Source organism: Pseudopipra pipra, chromosome 1 (assembly GCF_036250125.1).
Source record: "Pseudopipra pipra isolate bDixPip1 chromosome 1, bDixPip1.hap1, whole genome shotgun sequence".
Taxonomy (NCBI): Eukaryota; Metazoa; Chordata; class Aves; order Passeriformes; family Pipridae; genus Pseudopipra; species Pseudopipra pipra.
The window spans coordinates 122,692,207-122,716,564 of NC_087549.1; the positions used below are offsets into that span (position 1 = coordinate 122,692,207).

A 24,358-nucleotide genomic window follows, 5' to 3' on the forward strand; every position below is an offset into this window, starting at 1 on the left:
CCAAATACTAAGAACTTTTAGGCCATGAGTAGGAGATGCAATGGAAATTATGACACCACTTCATAAATCCACACTGTATACAGCTTTGCTTCCCTTCATTTTATCTACTTGAGACAGACAGACACAATGAGATCTCTCAAATACTGGTAACATGGAAAAGCTGATTAAGAAAAACTGTTCACTTTCTTCCTACACAAAAGCAAGGGAATATTAAGTTAAATTGACAGGAGACAGTCTCAAAACCAAAAAGGCACAGTCTCCACTCTGATGGGGGATGCTGTGAGTGACAGACTTTCATATGGGTTCAAAAAACGACTGAAAAAACAACTCAGAAAACAATCTCATGGAGGAGAACCATGGGTGAATGATACCACTTCTCACTCATTAGTCTGAGCAAAAAAATTACTAAATCCTCACAAAACATTTTGAGAGGTATCACAGTTGGCTTGTCCTAGCCTTACAGTCTTCACTACTGCTGGGACAGGGAAGGAAAACAGAAGAGATGTTTGTTAAATGAACCTTTAACATGGAATCAGGAAATACTAACAAAAGATCAGAGGAAAACTGTAAAGTTAAGGTAGCAATATGCAATTTCACATCTGCTCCTATAAAGCAAACAACAAAAAACATACAAGAAACAGCATAAATACTAACATCTTAGTTTGCCAGCTACTTTGGAACTTTTAGATTACCCATTTAAGTTACTTAAGCCTGAACTAATGGAGTATTTGACACCAGCATCATGTTGTGCCTTTCTGTAAATTTGACCACTGAACAGGAGTGAATGCTGGGCTTGCCTCAGTATTGGCTATTCACTTTAAATATAATTCTTTTTTGACCTCACTCTCCTACAGGTCATTTTCAGTCTCCACCCCAAAGATCCTTTGCCCAGCTGCTTTCTGGTCTTTGCCATCTCTCTCCAGAAATCACTGCTACAGTGCCTTTCAAAGTGCAGCACTTCGATTATTATGTCCTTTTCATCTTTTGATTCATCCTCTTTAACTTTCAGCTTTGGTTTCTCTATCTAACACAATAGATCGTTGTCAAGTGTGTCACTGCACCAGTTGGCCCCCAATTCTAATCCTTTTACATTTTAATACCGGTTCCTCCAAGCTCTTCCTCTCCTATTCAAGTATCAATTTCTGCTAAGGGATCAAAAACTGATTTGCAGGTTTATTCACCAGTAAGTCTCCAAATCGTAGCCTTTGATCACTTAGCTATGATGCCTTTCTGGACAGGAGGCCAACACACTGCTCTTCAGGAGAGGCAGTGGAACTGTCATCACTCACAAGAGCTACTACCTCAAAAGCTGAGCTCTTAAAGTGTTCCCTCTTCCAAGAGACCACAATACAGCTTCACAGTATTTCCAGTGTTTATCCATGTTAAACAGTAAGGCACCTCACTGCTATGTTTGTATAGTTTGTAACTGAAAACCTAGGGAAAAAAGTGTGTTTAAACTCATATACCTCAAAAATGTCTACGACCCCATACTCGTGTGCCAAAAGAAGTTCATTTGTACTGTGGCAAAAGGTTTGCTTCTGTTCTTCTCCGGGATACCTACAGCCAAGTACTACAGTCTGCTGAAGCCCACCTAGAAAGGCCAGAACCTACCAAAGATTTTCAAACCCCAATCTTTAAGAGTCAGTATGGCAGCTGGTCATAGAACAGCAGCTATGGAAAAACATCTGCTTTTGACAAGCACGTCAACACCTCACTTAAGCAGAGCAAGCAATAGGGAGAAGGATGCAGTGTCTGAACTTCAGCTGCAGATCAGATCACAGAAGAGTCATGTTCATTCACTCTGCAAACCGTACGTCTTACACGTGAGCTTGAATGAGCTGAACCGAAATGCAGAATTACCAGTAGATCACCTGGAAATGTTAAGGGTGACGCCTTCAGGGAATTGTTATGAAAACTTTCATATAGAAAGTAAATGCTTGTTCGAGATTTATAACAGAAACTCCAGTAGATTATAATACAGTGAGTGAAGATATTCTTGAGGTGATATCAAAGAATAAAATCAGGCTTATTTGTAACCCCACAGGTCTTCTGCTTTACCTTTCATTCAGAGTAAAATTCTACATATTAGTTTGCTACAGGTCAGGTTTTGTTTCATTATTATTCCTAGATTCATATGTGGAGACTGATACAGTAAGTTGGTAACACACAGTAAAAAGGTGGCACCTGAAAATGAGGTTCCTTGAGTATTCCAACCAATTCTGCAATATTTTCATCTTTATTTACTAACGGACTGATGTCTTCGAGAATTTCATTCACCAGCTCCAGGTTGTTGTCACTGACAGCCTCAAGTTTAGAATCTTCCAGTCGCTCATGAGCCTGTAAGGTTAAATATATGAGACTATATTGTAAATAAGTTTCAAGAGGTTCCCATCTATAAACTTTTTAAGTAATTTCTTGGTGCAACCTTCAGCAGGAAAGCCAGAAAAATTACATTTAGGACAACCTGTATATTTTATTTTTATACTGCTGAAGGATTTTGCATGCTTAACTATGTGACCCAACAAACTTCATAAGCAACACCTGTCAGAGAAGCTTGTATGTCCTCATTTCCTGTAACCTTTATATATACACCCAACAGTCCTCTCAGAACAGTATAGTGCCTCAGGATCTTTTCTGCTTCAGAACCCTGTACAAGCACATCTTCTAGAAGAAGGACAAAAAAAAAGGAACTATGGGAGCTCAGAAAAAAAATAAACTCTTTAAGAGAAGCATTTACCCTAGACTCCTCCCATTGAAACACCTTCAAAACAGCACATTCTAAAGGAAACCCTCCATAACTAAAGAAAATGCTACAGAAAAGTCTGTGGTAAAGGCAGCTAACAGCATCCTGGGCTGCATTAAGAGGAATGTTACCAGAAGTGGGAGTGTTACTCAGCACTGGTGAGGCCATACATGGAATACTGTGTACAGTTCTGGACATACTGGAGAGAGCCAGTGAAGGGCCCCAAATATGATGAAGGGCCTGCAGCACCTCACATTTGAGGAAAGGCGAACGTTCAGCCTGGAGAAGAGAAGGCTCAGGGTGATCTCATCTATGTGTATAAGTACCTGCAGGTACCTGCAAAAAAGACGGAGCCAGGCTCTTTTCAGTGGTGTCCAGCAACAGGACAGGAGGCAGGGGACACAAACTGAAACACAGGAGCCTCTGTCTGAGTATCAGGAAACACTTTTGCCACTGTGAGGGTGACTGAGCACTGGCACAGGTTGCCCAGAGAGGATGGAGTCTCACTCCTTGGAGATACTCAAAAGCTGTCTGAATGTGGTCCTGGGCAACCAGGAGGTCCTGCTTGAGCAGGCAGGTGGACCAGATGACCTCCAGAGGGTCCCTTCCAACCTCAACTATGCTGTGATTCTTTGACAACTTTTCATCTATTTCTAGAGCTATTCCTGCAGACATAAACACTTTCCTAAACACTGCAGATACTGAAATTCATTTAAAGGTAGGAGCTTTAAACAGCAAGAGAAACATCTCATAAATCTGAATACTTCACTAACTTATTACAGGTAGTGCTGTATCATAGAATTAGGGGAAAAGGAGGAGGCCAAAAATAACTGATTCTCAACTCACTTAATTAAGTTATTTCCAACACCATAGCAACAAGAAATTTAAAAAAGAGCAATCACTTTGGCATATAAAAAACAAACAAATAGCAGATATAATTGAGATTCAACCATATATACTTCCCATATATATAATTTGAAGGTATTCACGCACTTCTACTTTCTTATTAGCACTTTAAACCAGACCTTAAAATAAAATTTTGCTAAAGCGAGAAAACTTTGTTTCCTGAAATGATCTGAATATTAAATTCTACGTTGTATCTATAAAATGGTATTTCTGCCAGACTGATGATCAAACTCTGGAAAGGCTAACTTAACATAAAGACATTTCAAACATTCCCCAACACCAACACACACAAACCAAATCACTGTGATTACAAAGCATAGGAAGCTTGGCACCTACACACATTCTTCTTAATAAGGGAATGCTATTTTGTACATAATACATACAGTAAACAATATCCTTCTTTTAAAGTTTACTTCTTTTACAGCAAGTAAAAATACAAATCTTATGACTTTTAAACATAATCCAACCGCAGAACCTTTATGATATGAGAGAATATGGGTTATCTTATTTCTCATATATTCATTTTAAAATACTACCACTAAGTATAATTTAAATACAAATATCCTAACCCTTTACTCCAAAATAAAGGCCACATATATAGTAGGAAACAGGAAGTTTTATCAGTGAACAACCTCTGATCCTGTAATATATTGAGGAGTAGCAGGATACAGAGTAGTATGAATAATTTAAAAACCCAACAGACAAACAGGAATACCTAACTTAGATACTGCAATTCTTTTTTCATTTCAATTCATCGTTTCAGAAACAGCGATACTGAATTGAGTCTTTCGGTGCATTCGATATTTATTATACTTGCCAAATGTTCAAACAGTAAGGCTTTTACCTCCAACAATACGACATCCTAAATACTGGACTCGAATTTTATAGATTAGTCCTAAGATGTTTCCTTGGTCTGAGTTAGGCATTGTGCTGGTATGCTGCAGGCATACAATGCTAAAAGCAATAGTGTGACTGCAGAAAGAAGATAAAAGTTTTGAGGTTTGAAAGAATAGTTAACAATCCAGGAGAAGAGAATTCTGATAAGACAGTTCAGTAGCAAAACTGAGTAAACTGCAGTAGCAAAACTGAGTAAACTTCATGCACGTTCCAAGCTCAACATCTATTTTCCAAAAAGCATAATAATTCTAAAGGCTAGTTAGGATTGAACACAAATGTCAGCACAGGAGTTGAGGTTGTTAAGTGAGGAGAAGATCCAAGTGCAGTGTTTCAATATTTAAAGGGGGCTTATAAGAAAGATGGGAAAAATTTTTCTAGTAGGGCCCACAAAGATAGGATCAGGCATAATGATTTAAAACTAAAAGAAGGTAGACTGAGCTCAGATATAACAAAGATAGTTTTTAGAATGAGTGTGGTGAAACACTGCAACAGGTTGCCCAGAGAAAGGTTGCAGACACTCCATCCCTGGAAACATTCAAGGTCAGGCTGGACTGGGCTCTGAGCAACCTGATCTAGTTGAAGACGCCCCTGCTCATTGCAGGGGGGTTGGACTAGCTGACCTTTAAGGGACCCTTCCAACCCAAACTACTGTATGATTCTATAAACATCAGTAAGTAACAGGAAAAAACACTTTACAATGATTACTGTTACTTCCCCTTTCTCCTACTACCTATGAAAAAATGAAAGATACCATCAAAGAACCCTATCCCCAAAAAGATCTGTAATTTCTACCTTGATGTCTTTATTCTACACAGAAAAAGTGTGAAATGAACTTAACCCAGTTTCAAAAGATCACCCATGCTTTGCACTGCAAAATATTATAAACTAACTACTATGCTTATTGTTTATCTTCATTTTTTTAAGGACTGAAAAGAAAAAATAAGTTTGTATGACCTGTGGTCAATTTCCCTAAGTTTCTTTTTGTCCTTTATGGCATAATTTACATAACGATTAGCCTTAATAACTGGCTAATAAAGGAAAATGAAAATAGTTCTGGCCTGCTTTGAAATTATTCTGTTTAAATAGTGTGGCCATCTCAGAGTTCTGAGAATTGCTGTATGCTGTTAAAACTAGCTCTTTTAATAGAAAAACAAGCTTATGTATTTTTAGGGACAAATGGATACTTGGGACAATGGATATTAGGGACAAATGGATATCATACAAATGTATGAACTACACACACTTCCATGAAATGTGTTTTGAACTTACCCTTATTTAGTTCTAATGGCTAAGACTGAGATTTTTTCCAAAATAATTACAAAAGAAAACATGAGTGTGGTCGTGCCATGTGAACACAATTTAAACCTTTCAGCATTCTATATAAAGCATGTGTACAGTTAAGAATCTGTTTCCATTACAAGCACTTTTTTTACATCTGCTAGTCATTAAATTCCACATAATTGTAATTGGTCATTAAAGCACAAATTCTTGACAGGAAAAAACTTTGCAATGAACATTTTCTTCATGATAAATATTAAATTAAAGATGACCTATGGAGCAGATACTTAACGAGTTGTTTCCAACTTCAGCAAGAAAATGCTTTTACTTACTCTACTAAATTTAGTACAAAATCTTTCCCTCCACAGTCATTTCACCAGCAGATGAGGCACTTCTATTACTTCTCAGTTTATTACTATGCAATGTCTTTGACTCAACACCATTTTTTTGAACAGCTTAACAGAAGTAAATTCTTCTATGAATTCTCATGGGAAGTTTTCCTTTCCAGATTTTTATACTGAGCAAAATCCCTGCACAACAATCCTTTAGCTTTACAGAGTATTTCACACCTGCCCAGAGGGCATTGCTTTCAGATGTCTATTCCTATTAAAGACACAGCTGCATTTAAGTTAACTGTGTTTTCCTCATGAAAGAAGCTTATTTTTATGAAATAAAATTAAGAAAGAATGTAAGTGCTGTACAATATTTGACTGCATTTCCTATTGGTAAGATCACCTACATTTTAATTACAGAGCCCCAAGATTTTTTGCAAATATCACCTTACGTATTCATAATTGATTGCTACCATCTATAAATAAAAGATTTTCGTAACCCAAGACCAAAACTAAGGATAGTTGATGTCTCAGAGAGCTGACAATCAAAGGTAACAGCATTATTCTGAGATCCAGGAAAGGGCATGAAGACAATATTTTCCTGGACTGATCAGAAAGTAGTTTTGAGCTAAAGACAAAAAGAAAACTTGTTTATGCCACGGGAGAAGGAAGGTTACTGCTCTCACTTTTCATCTTTGGCAAAAATGCTAAAAATCAGAGGGCATATGGGTTTTGCACACAACAGTGGTTACAAGACTACATTAAAATCGACTGAGTCTAATTTCAAGTATTTTGACTTTTTTTTCATAAACAATGTAACCACATTACTTTTGTAGTCTCTGAATTCTTCTTCTTTCTCTAGAATCTTACATATAACAATTAATCAGCACACACAGAAATTATACTATACCAAATCTTCACCTTCAAGCTTGCCTTCTATTCTTTTAATTAGACATACCATACATGAAAGCCATTAACACCTCAATCCATACTCAATGTTCACACAGTAATTTAAGAGTTAAAATATTTCCAGATTCTACTCAAAGTAGCAAGTTTAAATACCTTAGCAAGTGATCTTACGATAGGGTTTTCCATAATTCCTTTAAGAAAAATCAGGTCTATCTCTTCAGCGCCCGTCGATGTCGGCAGATCGGTAAGGTTGTCTAAGACCTGCTGCATGGCTGCTGACAAAACAAAAACAAAGAGTAAGTACTGACCAAAACAGGCTTCCATGAGGAGCAAAAGCTCTGGGAAATACCACAATATTAACTTTATAGACGTTAAGCAGTCAAATACATCTCCTGAGAACAAAGGAACAGAATAGAAAAGGATCTTTTGTGTGTGTGTTTGACAGATGGAAATAAAGGATCTATCCAAACCCTGACCACCACATCAACTTAGACCCAGGCCCAGCACATTCCTTTCAAGACTCGCTACCACTTAAAGGTGGAAAAAACCAAACAAGTACAAACTATGTACAAGGTAAGCATAATCTTCCAAATACAATAAAAGCAACTCATTCGCTACTCTTCTCATTTAATCCCTCTCTCAGAAGTTGTTTCCAGACCTTATATCTACACCAGCCAACTACAAGTTTTACAATACTTGTATAAGCAGACTCATTGTTATTGAAATAATTTTTTTTAAACCAAAAATTTGCTTCCAAGGCAGCTCTTACCTTGGGGACCCTTGTGTCCATCCCCATCAGTCCTTTACAACCAGTTCTGACTGGCACTAAGTGCAGATGCTAACACCAACCTGGTCCCACAGAACACTGCAATGGGAAGGATATCCTACAATGAGAAATGTATTGTGCCTGCCCAGTGCCCTCAGTGGAGATTTTCCTGGCTATCTACAGACTTCAAGAGAGAACTGCAGCAGCTTGGGTGAGAGTGAACAATACTGCCCAAGAAAAAGCCAGAAAATCCCACCATCCCAGCTGTCTTGTCCTAAGAAGAATTTGTTCTTGTTTTTAACTGCAGAGTTACATATACATGATCAGACACACATACAGGTATACTAACAAAATCTCCTGTTGAGATCCCCAAGAAGATAAAAAGCCCTGGAACAACCACTGCATTCTGCAATGCTCTGCATGTTGCAGAGCTGTATATACCACGTGAATTAGAAAAGCTTATATGCCCCTTCTCCCACACAGGAATTTACCCTTAACTTTCCCCACTGCTTTATAATGAAAGCTATTATGAAACACTGCACAGTAACAGAACAAACAGCATTTCTAAACACCTACTTTCTGATTTCAATTCTTCCTAGAAAATTCCATCACAAGAAAAAAAATTCTGGCTATTCTTTCTGTAAAGTGGAACTGACTTTTCAATCAAATCATCTCATGTGTCACATTTTAAGTACAGCAGTGCATGTCAAAAGACTGCATTATTTTAAACGTGTTTTAGCCATACTTCTCGCTTCCAAAAAGTGAATTTTCTGTGAAACCATGAGTAGGAGGGAAAATGACACTTTATGCTTTCAGATTTTGAAGCAGTATTATTTCTACTTTATAACAGACAGAGTGCTGTCAGCAATCACACATTACATAAAGTCACTAAATTGCTTTGTAAACAGTCACAACAACTTCCTCAGACTAGGTATGTCCCACATCTTGACTAGTTCAGCTGCACATGCAATTGCCTTGTGTCATGTTTTCTCAGTTTCCAATTACAGACTCTTACTGTATAAGTCTTGCAAGCTATAATATTTGCAGAAGTAGACAGATGTTTCTCATGAATTTACGTCATGTATCAGATGCTGCATAATACTGTGTTATAATAATAAGCTTTCTTTACATTTTTAACAGTTATGTAAATTGCTTCTAAAGGATTTCAGGTTAGCCTTTTGCTCATATAAATAATCAGAGAAAATATAAAACTTCCTTCAGGACAAAGCATTTATCTCAACTGCCAGTTGCGATTCCGGCACTTGATGGTGACAAAGGCATGCATAATACAGACATTCTTTACACATCTCCATGATAATAGGCTGTTTCTTACTTAAATCTTTCAGAATTCTGCCAGTCTTAGAAAGATCAAATTAAAAAATAAAGTCCCTACATAAAAACTTTATAATCAATGATAAACTGTTAAGAGCAATATTAAGTTTCTTAAGAATGTCTTTCAACCTTTGTACAAGTAGTCTGGGTATTTTCAAAATAATATTTTATTTAATAAAGGTTTCACAAACATCTAGCATCAGAACTACTTAACTATATTTTGGCATTCTTGGAAAACAGCAACCAGCTTTATCAACATTCAGAGTTTAAAAAATCCACAAAGGCAGACTTGCATCCCAGGTCATCAAAACCCAAATCAGCTGTTTTCAGGAATATCTTCTTATTGCTGTGTGTCTGATGGTTGCCTTCTCTCATGGTACAGCCATAATGGCAAGAGTCTTCTTAGCTATCAGTACTGTTGCCTCAATATTAGAAAGCAAAACAAAGAAGCAGGAATAAGCAAATTGGTTACTTAAAGGTAACTCATTTACTCATCCTCACAGTAGGAGGCTCCCAATTGCCTCAGGATAGCTAATGTCCCATCTTAAAGGGAAGATCTTTCCCAGTAGTTGAATAAAAAAAATACTACTGTTAAGTACCCCTTTATTTTAGCCAGCTACAATGTTAAGCAAGAAATTTTTAAGAGGAGAGAAAGCCTGACCTTCAACAAAGTCTTTTCACCTCTTACCTAGCACATGGTAGGCAGAGGAACATTTATATGCTTCACTGCTTTACATTCACCTGGCAAAAAAATTCAGAACATGATCAAATGTTATTTTTCAAAAAGTCACCAAGAGCATTTTCCAACAGGAATTATGTCAGCTGGTTTATATAAGAAGAATAGGCAACAAATACATGAGTACTTTTTGTGACAGACTAGACTAAGCATTTTAATTTTAGTGTTTTACATTTATTATGCAAGTCATAGTTCCCATTTAATGTGAAATGCTAATATTTGCTTACATGTGAAAATAACTTTGAAAGTCTAAGCAACGTACTGACCTACATATGCCTTAGATATTCATACATGTACTTTCAAACAATTTGATTTATCCAAAAACTATTTAAGGGCAGAGAAGGGAGGAGGTGAAGACACTTTGGGAAATGTATTATGGGCCCTCTTCTTGTGTATCTATTCAAAAGGCTTTTGTTTATTCATTTCTAGGGAAAAAAGATCTTATTAAAAAACAAACAGTGGGAGATTTGCTGTTTCCAGGCTTAATTATAATGATCTTTCAGAATAATGTATACACACCAGGAATTTCAAGTAGCAGTCTTTTAAACTATTTTACTCTTTTCTTTCTGGGGTAAAGCCACCTTAGCACTTATCCTATCTTTGAGGAGCAGGAATGAAAGCTGAAGATGGAAGTACTTATGTAGCAAAGTTTTACTTAAAAGAGCAGGTCCTATCAAGCAAGAAACAGATGGAACTGAGGAGTTTAGAAACTACCAAATCTAAATACTCCATCAAAAATTGCCTTTTGAGCCTCACATCTCTTTTGTGGCAAATCCACCCTTGAAATATTGACAGAAGTTACCCACTGCTGGAGTGGAAAGCCCTGCAGAATAAGGACTACATGAACAAACTGCATAAACCAGGCTGGCAGAAGTGCTCCTTGTTGTTGAAAGCTTTGGTGTCCAATTAAAAGCTTTTTCTTCAGTGGAAAATTAATTGGGTCTCTCTTGCCCCATCATTTAGAGAAAACTAATAAGAACATACTAACTTTGAGAGCTCTACCATGCATCTCCTTCTCTCTCTGAAGACAAGCATTCTTCTATATTCAAAGAGCCATTTGCATGAAACTTTAAAGTCTCCTCACAAAACAAGAGGATTTGCTTTTGTGAAGACAGTATGAGATAGGCGATGTTGACTACAGACCATCTAGGAACACACACATTACAAGAAACACACACTGACAACAGCCTCCAGACACAACAGGATGAACCCAGCAGCAAAAACAGGCTCTCAGCTGAGGCAAGGTGTTGAAATTAATCGATTCTTAGGAAACAGTGACAATAAAACTGAGTTTTGACTTGGGATTCCTAAGAGAAAATGAGATTACAATGGGCCCCTCTCCATTCCAGCCCCTGGCTCTGATGACAGGGAACACACACAAACATAGAATTAATTTCCACAGTCAATTTTCAAAGAACATTTTCATAACCATAGCAAGTTTAAAGCCTCAAGCAAGACTCAGCAGGAGCTACTGGTCTGCTGTGTACATGCACTGAACAATTTAATCCACTATGCACAGGACCCCATACTTGGGGAAACTAGTTTGTCAATTGTACCCCATATCAAAAAGGTAAAAGGGGGGAAGACATGTTAATTATCTCTGTGGCAAACAGCATGCATCCTGAGGCATAAGAATACAGAAATCCCACTTCCTAATGCAAAATTTACTAACCATAATTAACTCCTCCTAATTCACAAAGAGCTCTTCAGACAACCAAAGGATGCTTCAAAGGTTTAATCTACACACTGTACTTTACAATAGTAAATTCAGATCAAACAGAAGTAAAAGATCCTATGATAACTCTTCTCTTCTTGTATTTGTAAGAAAAAGACAGGTTTTCACCAAGCTCTCAACTGTGATTCTTCTATCAAATTTGATTTTACTCTTTCTTTCAGTGCCTAATTCTCGTCTATATTAATTCTATGTAAAGGAAAGAGGAAGCATACATTTAAATAAATTTTCCAGATTTGCAGACAGAAGACAAATGTGTCACTCACTGGGGAAAATTAAAGCTTTCCAGAGTGAATACCTTGCACAGATTTTTTTAGCTCAGTTTCATTTTATTAGTCTCCAAGCTTACAAAATAACAGGAATGAAAAGAAAATTATGTATAATATATTTAAATAAACATGCATATTTATTTCCACATGGCCTACTCATCTGGCTAGGAAGGTATAATAAATACCTCAAGGACTATTGGTGAGGCAGATGCGTCACACACAGTCTAGGAAATTAGATTAAAACCTGGTACATACAGAAACTTTGGAAATAGTTTCTTGTGTGACTTAAAACCTTTTCAAGTGGGATATATCAAAAAGAAAAGTTTCACAAGACACCAAATAAGCTCAGACAAAAGAAAATTAATTTGTAACTTCTCTAGCCCTTAACCAATGAAAACACTAACTTTTTCCCATTTGCATTCATGTTTTTAAAATAACGGATTTATGCTTCAAGATAAGGCAAAGAAAAGAAGCTATTCTCTGTTGGTCACTTCTCTCCCCAGTTATAAAGTATAGTATTTTTGGCAATCTAGAAAAAGAGTACCTATGGATGAGGTAACATTTTGAGAACATGTAACAAATTCATTCACTAACAGACTATTGACCGAGAGTGTATGAAACACTAACAAAGCCGTCTGTTTGTTACTACTGCTAGAAACCAGATTTTAACATAAGTCTCTGGGAAAGCATTATGCAGTGAGGACATACAACATTATGTTTCTGTTTTCACAGCCAGCAGCTGTATCCACTGAGCAGAGATCACGTTCAGCAACTGCTCCAGAGAAGCGCTACAGAAGTGATGGACCACTGCAGCTCAGCTCCTCTGCTTCTCCTTAGAGGGTACAAATTAGTTACACCTAATCCCACACACGTTGCTGACTGTAGTAGGGTACGACAGCACTTGGGCTCTCAAGCATCCACAGACTTTGCATCTACTATTTGACAGAGTTGGGCCAGTGCCACTCCAGTCCTGCAGCCAGCCACCTTAACTCAGACATTCCTGGGCAGCAGTCCACTGTAACAGGCACCTTTTCCAAACAGGACCCCTTCCTCATGCAGTAAATACAGTACATCTCCTCTAGAAAGACAATAAGCTTGGTTACTGAAGGAAGCTGTTGTCTGCAGCATGCACACTGTACTGACTGCATAATCACATATGGCAATGAATTTGCAAAGGAAGAAGGAAAGTCTAATTGATAAGGATGAGTGTTCTGGATATTCAAATTCTGCCCACTGAATTTTCACATGTTGAAAAGAAATAACATAAATGCTTAGAAATGTTTGCTAATCTTTTTAGTTCATTTTTTCCAAGTCTACTGGCAACCAAGATGGAGCTATTTTAGCATAGCTATAAATAGAAGCTCGAGCAGTTCCTACCCTTATCAAACCTGGCTCAATCTTACGAGCCCACTTTTCATGACTGTGAAGGTCACAAAAGCTGTGGGGAAGAGCGAACAACCCTTTCTCATCCTGAACACTGCAGACATACTTCTTTCAGGCTGTGAAGTTTGTCTAAAAAAAGAAGAAGCACAAATTTTCTGATGAACAGATGGACCACACAGCTGCATCTTTTGGAAAGAAAAGCTCTATTTAAAAATTATCTCAGCAAAGATAAAAAGGGAACAAAGCATCACAACTCCAAAATCAGCAGAATTAAAAGGTTAAGTATTATTTGAATACATATATCATGACAAACAATAAGATATTGATAAGAGATACACTAAAATCCAGTATTGCAGAAATTGTTAGACTTCTCTTTCTTAAAGGATTGCAAAGAAAAATATTTCCTAAAGTATAAAGGCAATTAACTTGATGCTCACTAAGCTTGATGCTTTGAAGATAAGCCTATACAGGTGTTAGGTATTACCACATTTTCTGACTTTTTTTAATGAGAGGAAGACTGATGCAAGCCTCAGGCACAGATGTGATTAACTGAGGAAGCACACACATGCACACACACACAAGTATGCAGAATATAGAAGGCATTTAGTGCAAAATCTTCTTTCATTTTAGCTATGGATGTTAGGAAAGTATATGATGATGTCACACAAAAACTACTGTACTTTAAATGAATACTAGGACATGCCCCAGGAGAAATTTCAATTTTGCTGAAGAAAGACTGTACTACCCTTAGTTCTCCAATTACTTTAGTAGTTCAAGTACTGGAGAATATTTAAAACAGATTTTTAAATGAAGGCAAAACACATTCAGTGGATACGCAGTTTAAGATACGCAGTTTAATTTTGAGTACTTTGTACTCAAAATTTTAGTACAAATTCAACAAAGTTTCAGGATGTATCCTGCACTCCACTAGACTTATAGAATAGGCTGAGCTTATTGCATCACATCAATCATCCTCCCTACTGTTTGCAAGCAGCAGCTGGATGAAGAAACTTGTATTCTCTGCAGTCACTCTGGTAATCAATGCCAGTATTTATGAAGTCCAAAATGCCAGCAAAACAGATGCAACAAAGCAAGTACATCTTTTGAAGTATTTCTTCCTCCAATGTGCACCCTTCCAAATTAATCAAAGCTTTGTATCTCTATATTTCTGCCACAGGACTCAAAATTATTTATCTGTTGCAGGAGGACAGAGCCTGAAGATAGCAAAACTGACAAAATACTAACATAAGTAAAGACCACAGTTACATACCCACAGGAACAAGTTTTGTGTAACAAACAAACAAAAAACAAACAAACAAAATATCAGTTTATTATACCACTTTTCTTTGTGGAAAACTTTAGGCAAAGCCATGCAGAACTATCTATACAGTTTTATCCCATTAAAAAATTCAAGCCTGGGCCAACTAAAACTCAAATAATTTCTTCCTCAATTAGATCCCTTCTTCACACATGTCCAAAAATTAGACCTGAAGAGAAAATAATGAACACCCTTCCAAAGGGAAGCAGAATTCCACTCCAACTGTTACCTCCTTGCAACTTGTTGCTGGCCTGCAATCAACACGGTCTTAGTGCATAAAGGCAGGCTGTATGTTGTGCCCAACTTCTGAGACCAGGCACCAACAGCAACTGGTTCAAGTTCTGCTATGAACATGTTTTTTCAACCACCTGCACTTTCATCTAGTAACGCTAGGCAAGCATAGTCAAAGAAAGCTAAAATTCACAAGGGTTGTAACATACTCTACTGTCTGTGTAAATGTCATGGTTCAGAACATTACTGATAGAAGTATTTTATAATGTGGTTTGTGCACATCTGCAAACAAGACAATGTACTTTTAATAAACAGAATTAGATATTCCACTGTATAGTAAAGTAACAACACTGTGCACCTCCAGAGACCTATGAGGAATTTGATTACCAGAGATGTTGCTGATTCCACTGTCACTTGCATCTCAGGGGTACTTGTATCCTTCAATCTGAAAGCACTTGATCACTCATCAGACTCTCAGGAGGATACCATTAAAAACAATCCACACTTCGGATACTTGGGTGTTTCCTTAATCTTGGAAGTCTAGGAAATCTAGCTTAAACAATTCTTTTTGGTTCCTATTCCCAAACCAATTTTTTTTTTAATATCTCAGTTCTCATTCTTCTAACCTAAAGAGGGCAATTTTCTGCCCTACGGAGGACAACTTCTCCACTCCTATACTGACCAGGAAAGAAGCAAGCCTGGCATAACTTCCCTGTACCTCTTCCACTCTGCACCTTTTTTCAATACAGTCAGAACTGTGCAAAATATTTTAGACGAGAGTCTCATGAGTGCCTTGCCCAACACTCAAAATCTTCCCTTTCTACTGAGACAGATAGATAATAAGATCTATTTTGTCCTTCTTATAGTTATATCATACTGTCAGCTTAATCTCCTGGTCTGTCACAAAACAGTATAAAACATCATTTTGAACCTCACTCTTCTCCAAACCTGACACTTGTAGCTGAACAAAGTGTCTTCTTTTTTCAGTGAAAACACTACAAGTATATTTTGTCCGCTACTATTGCTTTAGGCTTCAAATCAGTTCTTGGTACTTTGGTTTTGATCTTCTTTTGCTTCAGTGAAAATGCTTAGACAACAAAATCCACCAGAAACCACACATCATCCAGATACTACTGTTGCTTTAAACACAACCTCCTTCTACAGCTTTAAATGTAGGAGCCATTGAGGAATTCTAACAATAAGGAATTTTATGATGAAGAGGTTTGATATCAAGTGAAGCAAGGCTGTATTATAACACATTCTCAGACTTATTTCATAACAGCAGAATGCTTTTCTAAATGAAAGCATCCAAACACAGCACTTTCAGAATCTGATTGCTCCATTATGATTCAGCCACTTCAAAAACTACACCTATGCCCTTTTAACACATCACACCCATACATTAACATTTCATGCATGCCCTATTTCAGGTTTCTGCTCCTGTGAAGTACTTATTAAATTATCCTTTTCAACCCAAAACACTGGAGTATTTAAATTAGATATGTATCAATGGATGCCTAAAAATATTTCTGAGATTCTATTATAGATGCTACACAAACATTTGAAAACTGCTCAATAAATGTAGATGCAGAAAACAGAAATATGAGACAGCGTTCTGGAGCACAAAATAAAGCACTTTACAAAATATTTAGACTATTTCAACATATTCTTTAATAAAGAATGAAAAATATATTTGATTATATTATATCTAGCCCATTTTACTATAGAGGGAAGAAGACCCACCATACAGAACTTCCATTGGGAAGTTTTCAGTTAATTCAGAATCAACTTAATTTCATCCGATTTTCCACTGCATCCCAGTTTGAAGGTGAAAAGTGAATCTACAAAATTTATAAATTTTAAATTCAATTATCTCTGTCCCAGGACCTCAGTTTTCAATTTTACATGATTATTTTCCAGGAGTTTCATTTGCAGTTCATCCCTAAACTCTAATGCTCCCACTTCCACTAAACTAATCTCTCTCAAGCAAGCACTCCCCATCTCTGTCCAAACAAACTTAATAGGAAGCAATAAAAGCAATTTGCTAAATTAATGATGTTATAGTTCAGGGTGACTTGCGAAAGGAAAAGAGAAAAATGTTTACTCTGCTACCCTTGTCATATGACACAGTTCTTGTTTATTCTAAGGACACAGCTAAAGCTTTACCTAAAAAGAAAATTTCCAAAACACACTTGGAATGTTAGCAGTGATGTAGTAGATATAAAATGGCTTTTCCAAATTTGTTTGCAGAACAACACTGCTGATGTTTCTAAATAATGAAAAAGTACCACATAAAACCTTTGTAATTTAATACAGAGATGGCAAAACATGACGGCTTGTTAAAGGTTTACTGACCTGTAGGAATGCCCAAAACACATCTCTGTCCTTCCCTAGTTAAGAGACTTTATTCTAAACTTTTCTTTCAATTTAATGCAGTTGAGATTTACACAATTGCATATTCGTTATCCTCAGCAGTCACTTCCTTTAGTCCTTTGAAGGGTATGTTCCAGAACCCTGGAAAAGGAATGAAAAGATCACCTTGACACTCACATTTTGAAGGGAACTGAAAAACTCCATGCAGTAAGTCACACTGCCCTTAGTCTTGTATTTCACCTTCTGAACTACTTCTGCACATTATGCTATCAGGATTTATTTACAATTGCAAATGCTCAATGAGAAGTGGGAAATCTAATTTCAATTTAATAATATCTAGGCACAATAATAAGGGGGGGAAGTTTTTTCTAGTGGTCTCGGGGCAGCTTGCATTAAGAACTACATGTTTTTAAGGAAATTGCCACTTTGAATGTTCACCACCTTCACTCTAAAGCCAATTTCCAACTCACTGCCGTAACCCCTGAATGACACCGTTCTGTGTGTATAAGGTGGGCACAGGGAGTGAAACTGCAAAGGGTATCTTCTAAATGGCACAAGATGCATACTGACATGCTGGAAATTTTCTACTCCATTCCCTCAGAATACCAAGTTTGGTTTCATTAAGTTTTGCCTAGGAACTTCTGAATTTTTAGTCATGTACCTTGTCACCTCAACTGAAGTTCTCAACCAGAGAACTTTTACGTAAAGGCTTACAGTGAATAACTTTTGACCAAATAGTTACAATTTTTCTAATTACACAATGAATTTTAAACATTGTTCCATTCCACTGTTTCTTTAGAAAGCCTTGGTTGCCTTTGAGCTTCACATTGCCCACCAGGAATCTCACTTCAGTTTATTTCTCTTCCCTGATAGCAGTAATTATTCAAGTATATAGTTCCACTCACTCACATTACACAAATCACTCCATTACTGTTGCACAAGCCAAGCGCTGCACATTTTCAGTTCAAATGCTTTCTTTTCTTTTTTTTCCCCAAAAGAAGTACTGACAAATGTAAAGACAGCTGAACTTTTCTTCTTGGACAAGAAGAAACTCAGTGAAGAATCATGTCTGTTGAGGCTTTTTATCATTTTCTGAGACAGGCAAATTGCTGTAAATCTGGAAGTAGAGATGTCTAAAACTACAACCTTTGCTTATTACATGATGTCTTTTACAATGTCTTCTCTTGTAAAAATAAGGCCATGATGGAACTTGGCTTTTTGACCGCATCTGAACCATGAGAAAGTCTACAGAGGGGAAAAAAAAAATGAAAAAGTTTTAAGATAACGTCTTTCTTGACTTTAAACTGCAATTGCTGCTTCTTAAAAGCAGTTCATATACATCCTCATACAATCTCTTCGAATCTATTTATGCTGAAGCAATAAAAGCCACATTATCTTGGCTTTCACTCAAGTCCCCTTGTTTTGTTGTTTCCTCAGACTGCTTAGGGGTCTCAGAGAAAGGGATGGGAGAAGAGAAGAGCAGAAGATACAAGTACAAGCAAGAACCTCACTGGTTTTTGACAACAGAACCTCTCAGATTCACACAAGTTGTGAGGCCCAGTTACCTGGTTATCAGCAGCCAGAACCACTTACTAATACCATCAACAGAAAAGAGCTGGAAAGGACTCCTTAAATAGCCTATTAAAGTCCTCCCATGAACAATGAGAAATGGTAGGTTAGGGACCCTGATTCTCTGTCCCCAGCTTTGGAATTTCATTGCAACACATAAATAATTCCATGTTTCAGCTTTTCCACAAGAAGGTTTTATGAAGTCTGGTCCTGACCTGGAAAAGAGCAATTGCTTTGCCAACCATCTTCAGCATGGCAGTTGAGAGGACTGCCTCCTCACACTCTGAGTTCTCAGAGCAGTCAGTCCCATTCATGGTAGTTTCTGTTTATTATACTCCCCATTAAATTCCTCTTTCCCAGAAGAGTATTGGGCCTGAGAGCAATATAAAAGGAGAGCAGTGTAACCTCCTACAGATAAATCGGTTCTTTGGACACAACTCGCTTTAAGACTGTGGAATAATTTAACATGAAATTACCCACAAGTTCCCAAGAAAACTTGAAAGGGCAACGATGTCTTTTTCCATAATGCTAAGATACAAAGCTTCCTGGGTGTTACAAGGTCAAAACCACATTAATGACATTCATAACTTATGGCAACAAAGAAAACAAGTCCTATCTCAGCAGAGAGGTTACGCAGTGCACAAGGTAACAAGAAACAGATGGAGTAGTCACTGTCTCGTGCAAATTTGGCACTGAAGTCAAATGGCCCCATTCTTCCTTAAGAAAGGTATGAAACAGAACATAGCCTAAGAATGCATTTTCAGAAAATGTAAATTCATCTTTGTAGAAAGGAAATTAATCTGTTCAATTATTTTTCAAATAATCAACTGTATTTCTTTCGTTTTCCACTACACTGTTCCTGAAGACACGCCCAAAACCCAAATGAAATCTTGATTTTGCTTCAACTATTCAGAAACCCTGTCTGTTAACATGGCCCCCAGCAGACCTGTAAACATTCCACCTGTCATGTGGTTCAGGAACAAGTCCTACACTCAGGACAGAATCTGGCTGACTCTCTCTACTCAAAGAGCAGCTGATATTTTTAAGTACCCAGGCTTGCACTTCCCTAAATCAACAGAACCTGATAGCTCAGCTACATGCATCCTACGAGTTAGCTACAAGTACGTGCTAAGCTGCAAGGTCACATGCTAGACTTTAGCTTGGTTTTTGGTCCAGTGATGAGGGAAAACTAGGTTGAACAAACAGATCTAATAAAGTAAACCCCATGCAGGGAGACTGCCAGAACATCCGTCCCCGGACAGATCCAGTGGCACACTAACAAAGGCACAAGCCCAGCAGCCTGGCAAGCAAGCACTGGATTGCAGGTCTACCTACTGTCATCAATCTGCACGTAGAGAGATGCATTAGAAGCATCAGATCTTCATGTTGAAACTCCCTTTGGAATGATCAGTTTGGAAGAGACCTTAGCAGTAATAACACCATATTGCTTAGAGATTTCTTTTTTATTTTCATTAGCATAATAGCCTTTCTACAAATCAAGCTTACTGATGGCACCGAGTATTTCTCTACAGAAACCTGTCATGGTAGAAAATAGCAATCACATTTGATCCCACAGGAAGGAATTTGTGTTCAATGACTGAAGCAGTTGAAACATGAAAGGAGCTTTCTCAACTGCAGAAACTCTGGCAGAGATTCTGTTTTTCCAAATACAGTGTCAGGATTTAAATACCACATCACTTCTCAGCACAAGTTCAGACCCAGACAAGCCAACTTTCACACAGAAGGAATCAACACTTGCCTTTTAATACCAAAGAGACTGGTTTGAATGAGCTCCTGCCAGTAGTTCAAAAAAGAAGCCAGGTGTCTGTACTGAAAAATTCTTTTCACAAATTAATTACCATCCCCCTGTTCAGAACAATGGACATCAAGGGCTATGAAGGATAAAGATACAATCAAGCATGCATTGCGTTGGCTCAACACAGGATTAAATTATGGCTGAAAGGGTAGAGAATTAAATAGTCTCATGATAATTTTTTTATATACATTCTAAGTACTTGAAATTCACAATGCAATTACATAAATTTCACATGTCCTCAAAACCAATCTTCCTGTGCTAAATAATTGAATTGTTAGCATATCAAACAAGTCAAAGCAGAGTGCACCAAAAAGCCCTGTAATTTCCTGGTTTCGTGAGCAAACCAGAAACTTCAATATAAACTGAAAAACATTTTCATCCATTCTGAACACAATACTAACAAGAGGATACTGTAGAACCCTTCCCCTAAAGACTTTTTACCAAAGCCTTACAGATAAAGCACTGCCTGTCAGTTTTCCTAATTCTTTAATGAAGTCCATCACTCGGCAGACAGTTCTTGTTCCAGGCAGACACCTGAACCTAACCAGGTATCTTTTTGTGATGAAGGAACATTCACACAGTGCTGTATGTGCACACATGTCAGAGCTCTTATTTTAAATTATCAGGAAGACTATCTTAAGTTCAAGACTTAATAAAATAATCAATACAGTAATTCTACCAGCCTTGCTCTTCAGTTATGGGGCTTTCTAAGAACAGGTGGATACAGATTTTTCTGTATGATAGATACAGAAAAACAATGCAAAGACTGACAAGATGAGAAGTGCACAGTGCAGCACAGCTGCAAGACTCTACCACAAATTTGAAATATCATGCATGGAAATATCACTGCAACTGCATCCGAGACATTCTTGCTTTCCCCAAACATTTTTACTTGAATCTACAGCACTCACAGCAAAGCCAATAACACGGAGTGTCCTATGAATTCAGAGGAAGGGAAACAGATTCCACAAAAGACACATACCACCACAAGAGCATCCCAAACAAGCTTACAGACATACCACTCCTGACACTTCGTAAAAGATGCCTCTAGAAAAACTGACTTTAATCCTTTGAAGGTTTTTTGGATTATATTTTGGAAGGGGTGGAAAATATATTTTAATGAATTTAAACACCACCGAGATGCAGAAATTCAAGATCATCTTAGAGTCAGATTATCTCTCATGGTTTTTTTTACAGTAATCTTCTCCAGTTTAAACCAGCCATCATAACATATGCATATGCACACACCTCAACATCAGTGTTTAAAACATTTAGCCAAAATTTAAACCCTACCATACACAGAAGAGTTGGTCATCTCTCCAACACATAAATAAATAAAACTAAAATTTTGTTTGAGACCCAAAGTCCCAAACACTTATTTAATAGTGAATTATTTGAAAATGTATTGAATAAAAGGGAAAAAATGGCTAGAAAGTAGGCAACGCATTATGATGAAGTTAGAAAAACTAGATACAACAAAAGGAATGGATCAGAAGGAAAAAGAAAAAATGTGAAATGTCTAATGATATGTTCCAGCTGATGGCCCAGGAAACCATGCCTGGTCTGTCCTTTTTGTACACAGTCTAGCACTAAAACATGGTGCTTACACCATGCTGGAAGGGGTGTTTAAATGGCACTGTCACCTGCTCCCCCTGTCTTCATGTACACAGCCTGGCACTTTTACCTGGAAGATGACATTACACTTCTTCCTTGATGAGAAAGAAAGAGAGGTTCCCCAAGCTGAGTAGGTTCAACTTGCCACTCATTGTGCTCCTCTTTCAGTCTGCTGACTTTAAAAAAGTTGGGTTAGACAATATTAGAGAGAAGTGGAATTTGCTAAAATACTATTGGAAAGCATTTAATTGTATGTTCGCCTGCAAGCAAGCAAGTAGTCCCTGTGACTTCAAAGTTAAGGCATCTGTTAAAGTTGGCTTAGGGAATTATTCCAGGGAAAAAAAAGAAAAAAGGAAGTGACCTACTTGAATGAAAGACTCATTTGGAGGTTTATATGTTCAGATCCCCTCAAAATAGGCTGACAAGAGGTATTTGCATATATTTCCTTAAGTACAAACTGTGAAATGTCACACAGTGTAAGTCTTGATTAACCCATTTGGTTCATATATTCTCAAGATATTTTCCACTCTCCTTCCATTCATTGCATATTTCTGTTCACTCAAGAAAGTACTCCTAATGTTTCCTAAGTATACAAAAATGCTTAAGAAACAGCAGAAAACCAAAATGGCAGCTTAGCTGCATAAAAACCATGAGCAGTTTGATTAAAAAGAACCTATGCTATAGACATTTAGAGATTTTTCTAACAGTTTAAATTCTATTTTAAAGTAAGATGGTCAGGATCTAGAGTCCTCATGACTCCTCACTTCTTTTGCCTTCCTCTTCTTTGTAACTCAGCCGAAGCTGCCAATGAACTCTAAAACGTATGTAACAGAAGTTTTAGCAGGATTCTAATTTTGGTCACAGATAACCAAGTATAGCAATTCTAGACAATATCAGCTGAGATTTATGATGCATTCAACATCTTCAGATGCGCAAGAGTATTTTTGGGCATCACTTGAAAAGACAATATTCAATGTATAGTTGGTAAATTTTACTTCTCTTTTTTCTCCTATTTCTATATAAGAAGTATATGCATGCTGCACTTTATATCAATTTTTTTCCGAAGGATCTATTTCTTCAGCAAGAGAAAACACAAGTCTGTTCAAGTCTCACTTATACTGAATGTAACAAACTGCTAGCTACCTGTAGAATGACTGAAGTAAGTGAAAGATGAGCCAGTTGCTACAGTTTGTTCCCAATTCTGAGTACAGATATAGGACCATGTGAGGAGAGACTTTAGGAAGAATGTTTTTTAATGAAAGCAATTTGAAACAGTGATCTGTTTCCATATTATCAATGCATTTCCACAGATCAGTTGAAGATGTTGCCAGGTACAAGATACCATAAGGTCCAGTCTAACTTGAAAGAGCACTTTTATTGCTAATCCAGAAGTCTTCCCTTTAGCTTATCACCATAGACATAGAAGTTATCACCTGTTATCAGCACAGACATGTAAGTTAAAAGGGCTCAGTGACCAACCAACCCAAAATTCAAACTATTACAATGTTATTCCTTTAGTCCATTACACACACAGTATCTGTCTGTGTTCATTAAAACCCCACACTGAAAGCAGAAGAACCTTTAAAGCCACACCAGGATCTCGGCCAAAGCTAGGTCCAACCTCACACAGGGCTCCAGCAGCCCTGGAGAGTAGGTGAATATGTAAAGGCATACAGGCTCCAGTGTTTGGAGGCTAAACATCTATTTCTGCTGTTCCACCTGGACACATTATCAGGCAGAATGGAGCAATGGCCAACCAAAGAACAATCTGTGGGCTTCTGGTCAGTCTGACATGCTTCTGAAACTAATATATGGGTAATCATTAATCTGCTGTAAACTTGCCACCAGCTCTGTTACCAAAACAAGAACTAGCACTGGCTCAATCTTCACAGTAGGCTACAATGATACATGTATCACATCTCAGTTATCAAGCACTTCAGTGAAAACCCATATCAATTATTTAAAGAAACTAAACAGTAATCCAATCCAAGGATAAGAGTTTCTCATGTTTAATCAAACAGATCTCCAGTGCTCAGTAGCAATTTATGTATGAATACTAGTCCATTAGGAAGTTGAGACTAGTTTTGAAATGGAAGCATCTTGAATAGCAAAAGCACACAACACAAATTACATAAGCAATCCACAAACCTAATT

At 37.3% G+C, this 24,358-nt stretch overlaps 1 protein-coding gene across 10 annotated transcripts in view; it reads right to left on the reverse strand.

The window, feature by feature from the left end:
* PALS2 (protein associated with LIN7 2, MAGUK p55 family member) overlaps nt 1-24,358 on the reverse strand; it is a 58,885-nt gene that overhangs the window by 24,223 nt on the left and 10,304 nt on the right. For 2 of the 10 annotated variants that reach the window (XM_064674818.1, XM_064674809.1), the window contains exons 2-3: nt 7,219-7,337; nt 2,185-2,337 (exon numbers count right to left, since the gene is read on the reverse strand). In XM_064674818.1, coding sequence (XP_064530888.1) covers nt 2,185-2,337; nt 7,219-7,335 — 270 coding nt within the window. In that variant the 5' untranslated portion in view covers nt 7,336-7,337. Of the gene's footprint in view, nt 1-2,184; nt 2,338-7,218; nt 7,341-7,834; nt 7,931-9,851; nt 9,905-17,187; nt 17,347-24,358 lie in introns of all 10 variants that reach the window. The other 8 variants (XM_064674827.1, XM_064674803.1, XM_064674842.1 and 5 more) reach the window with 7 other exon arrangements.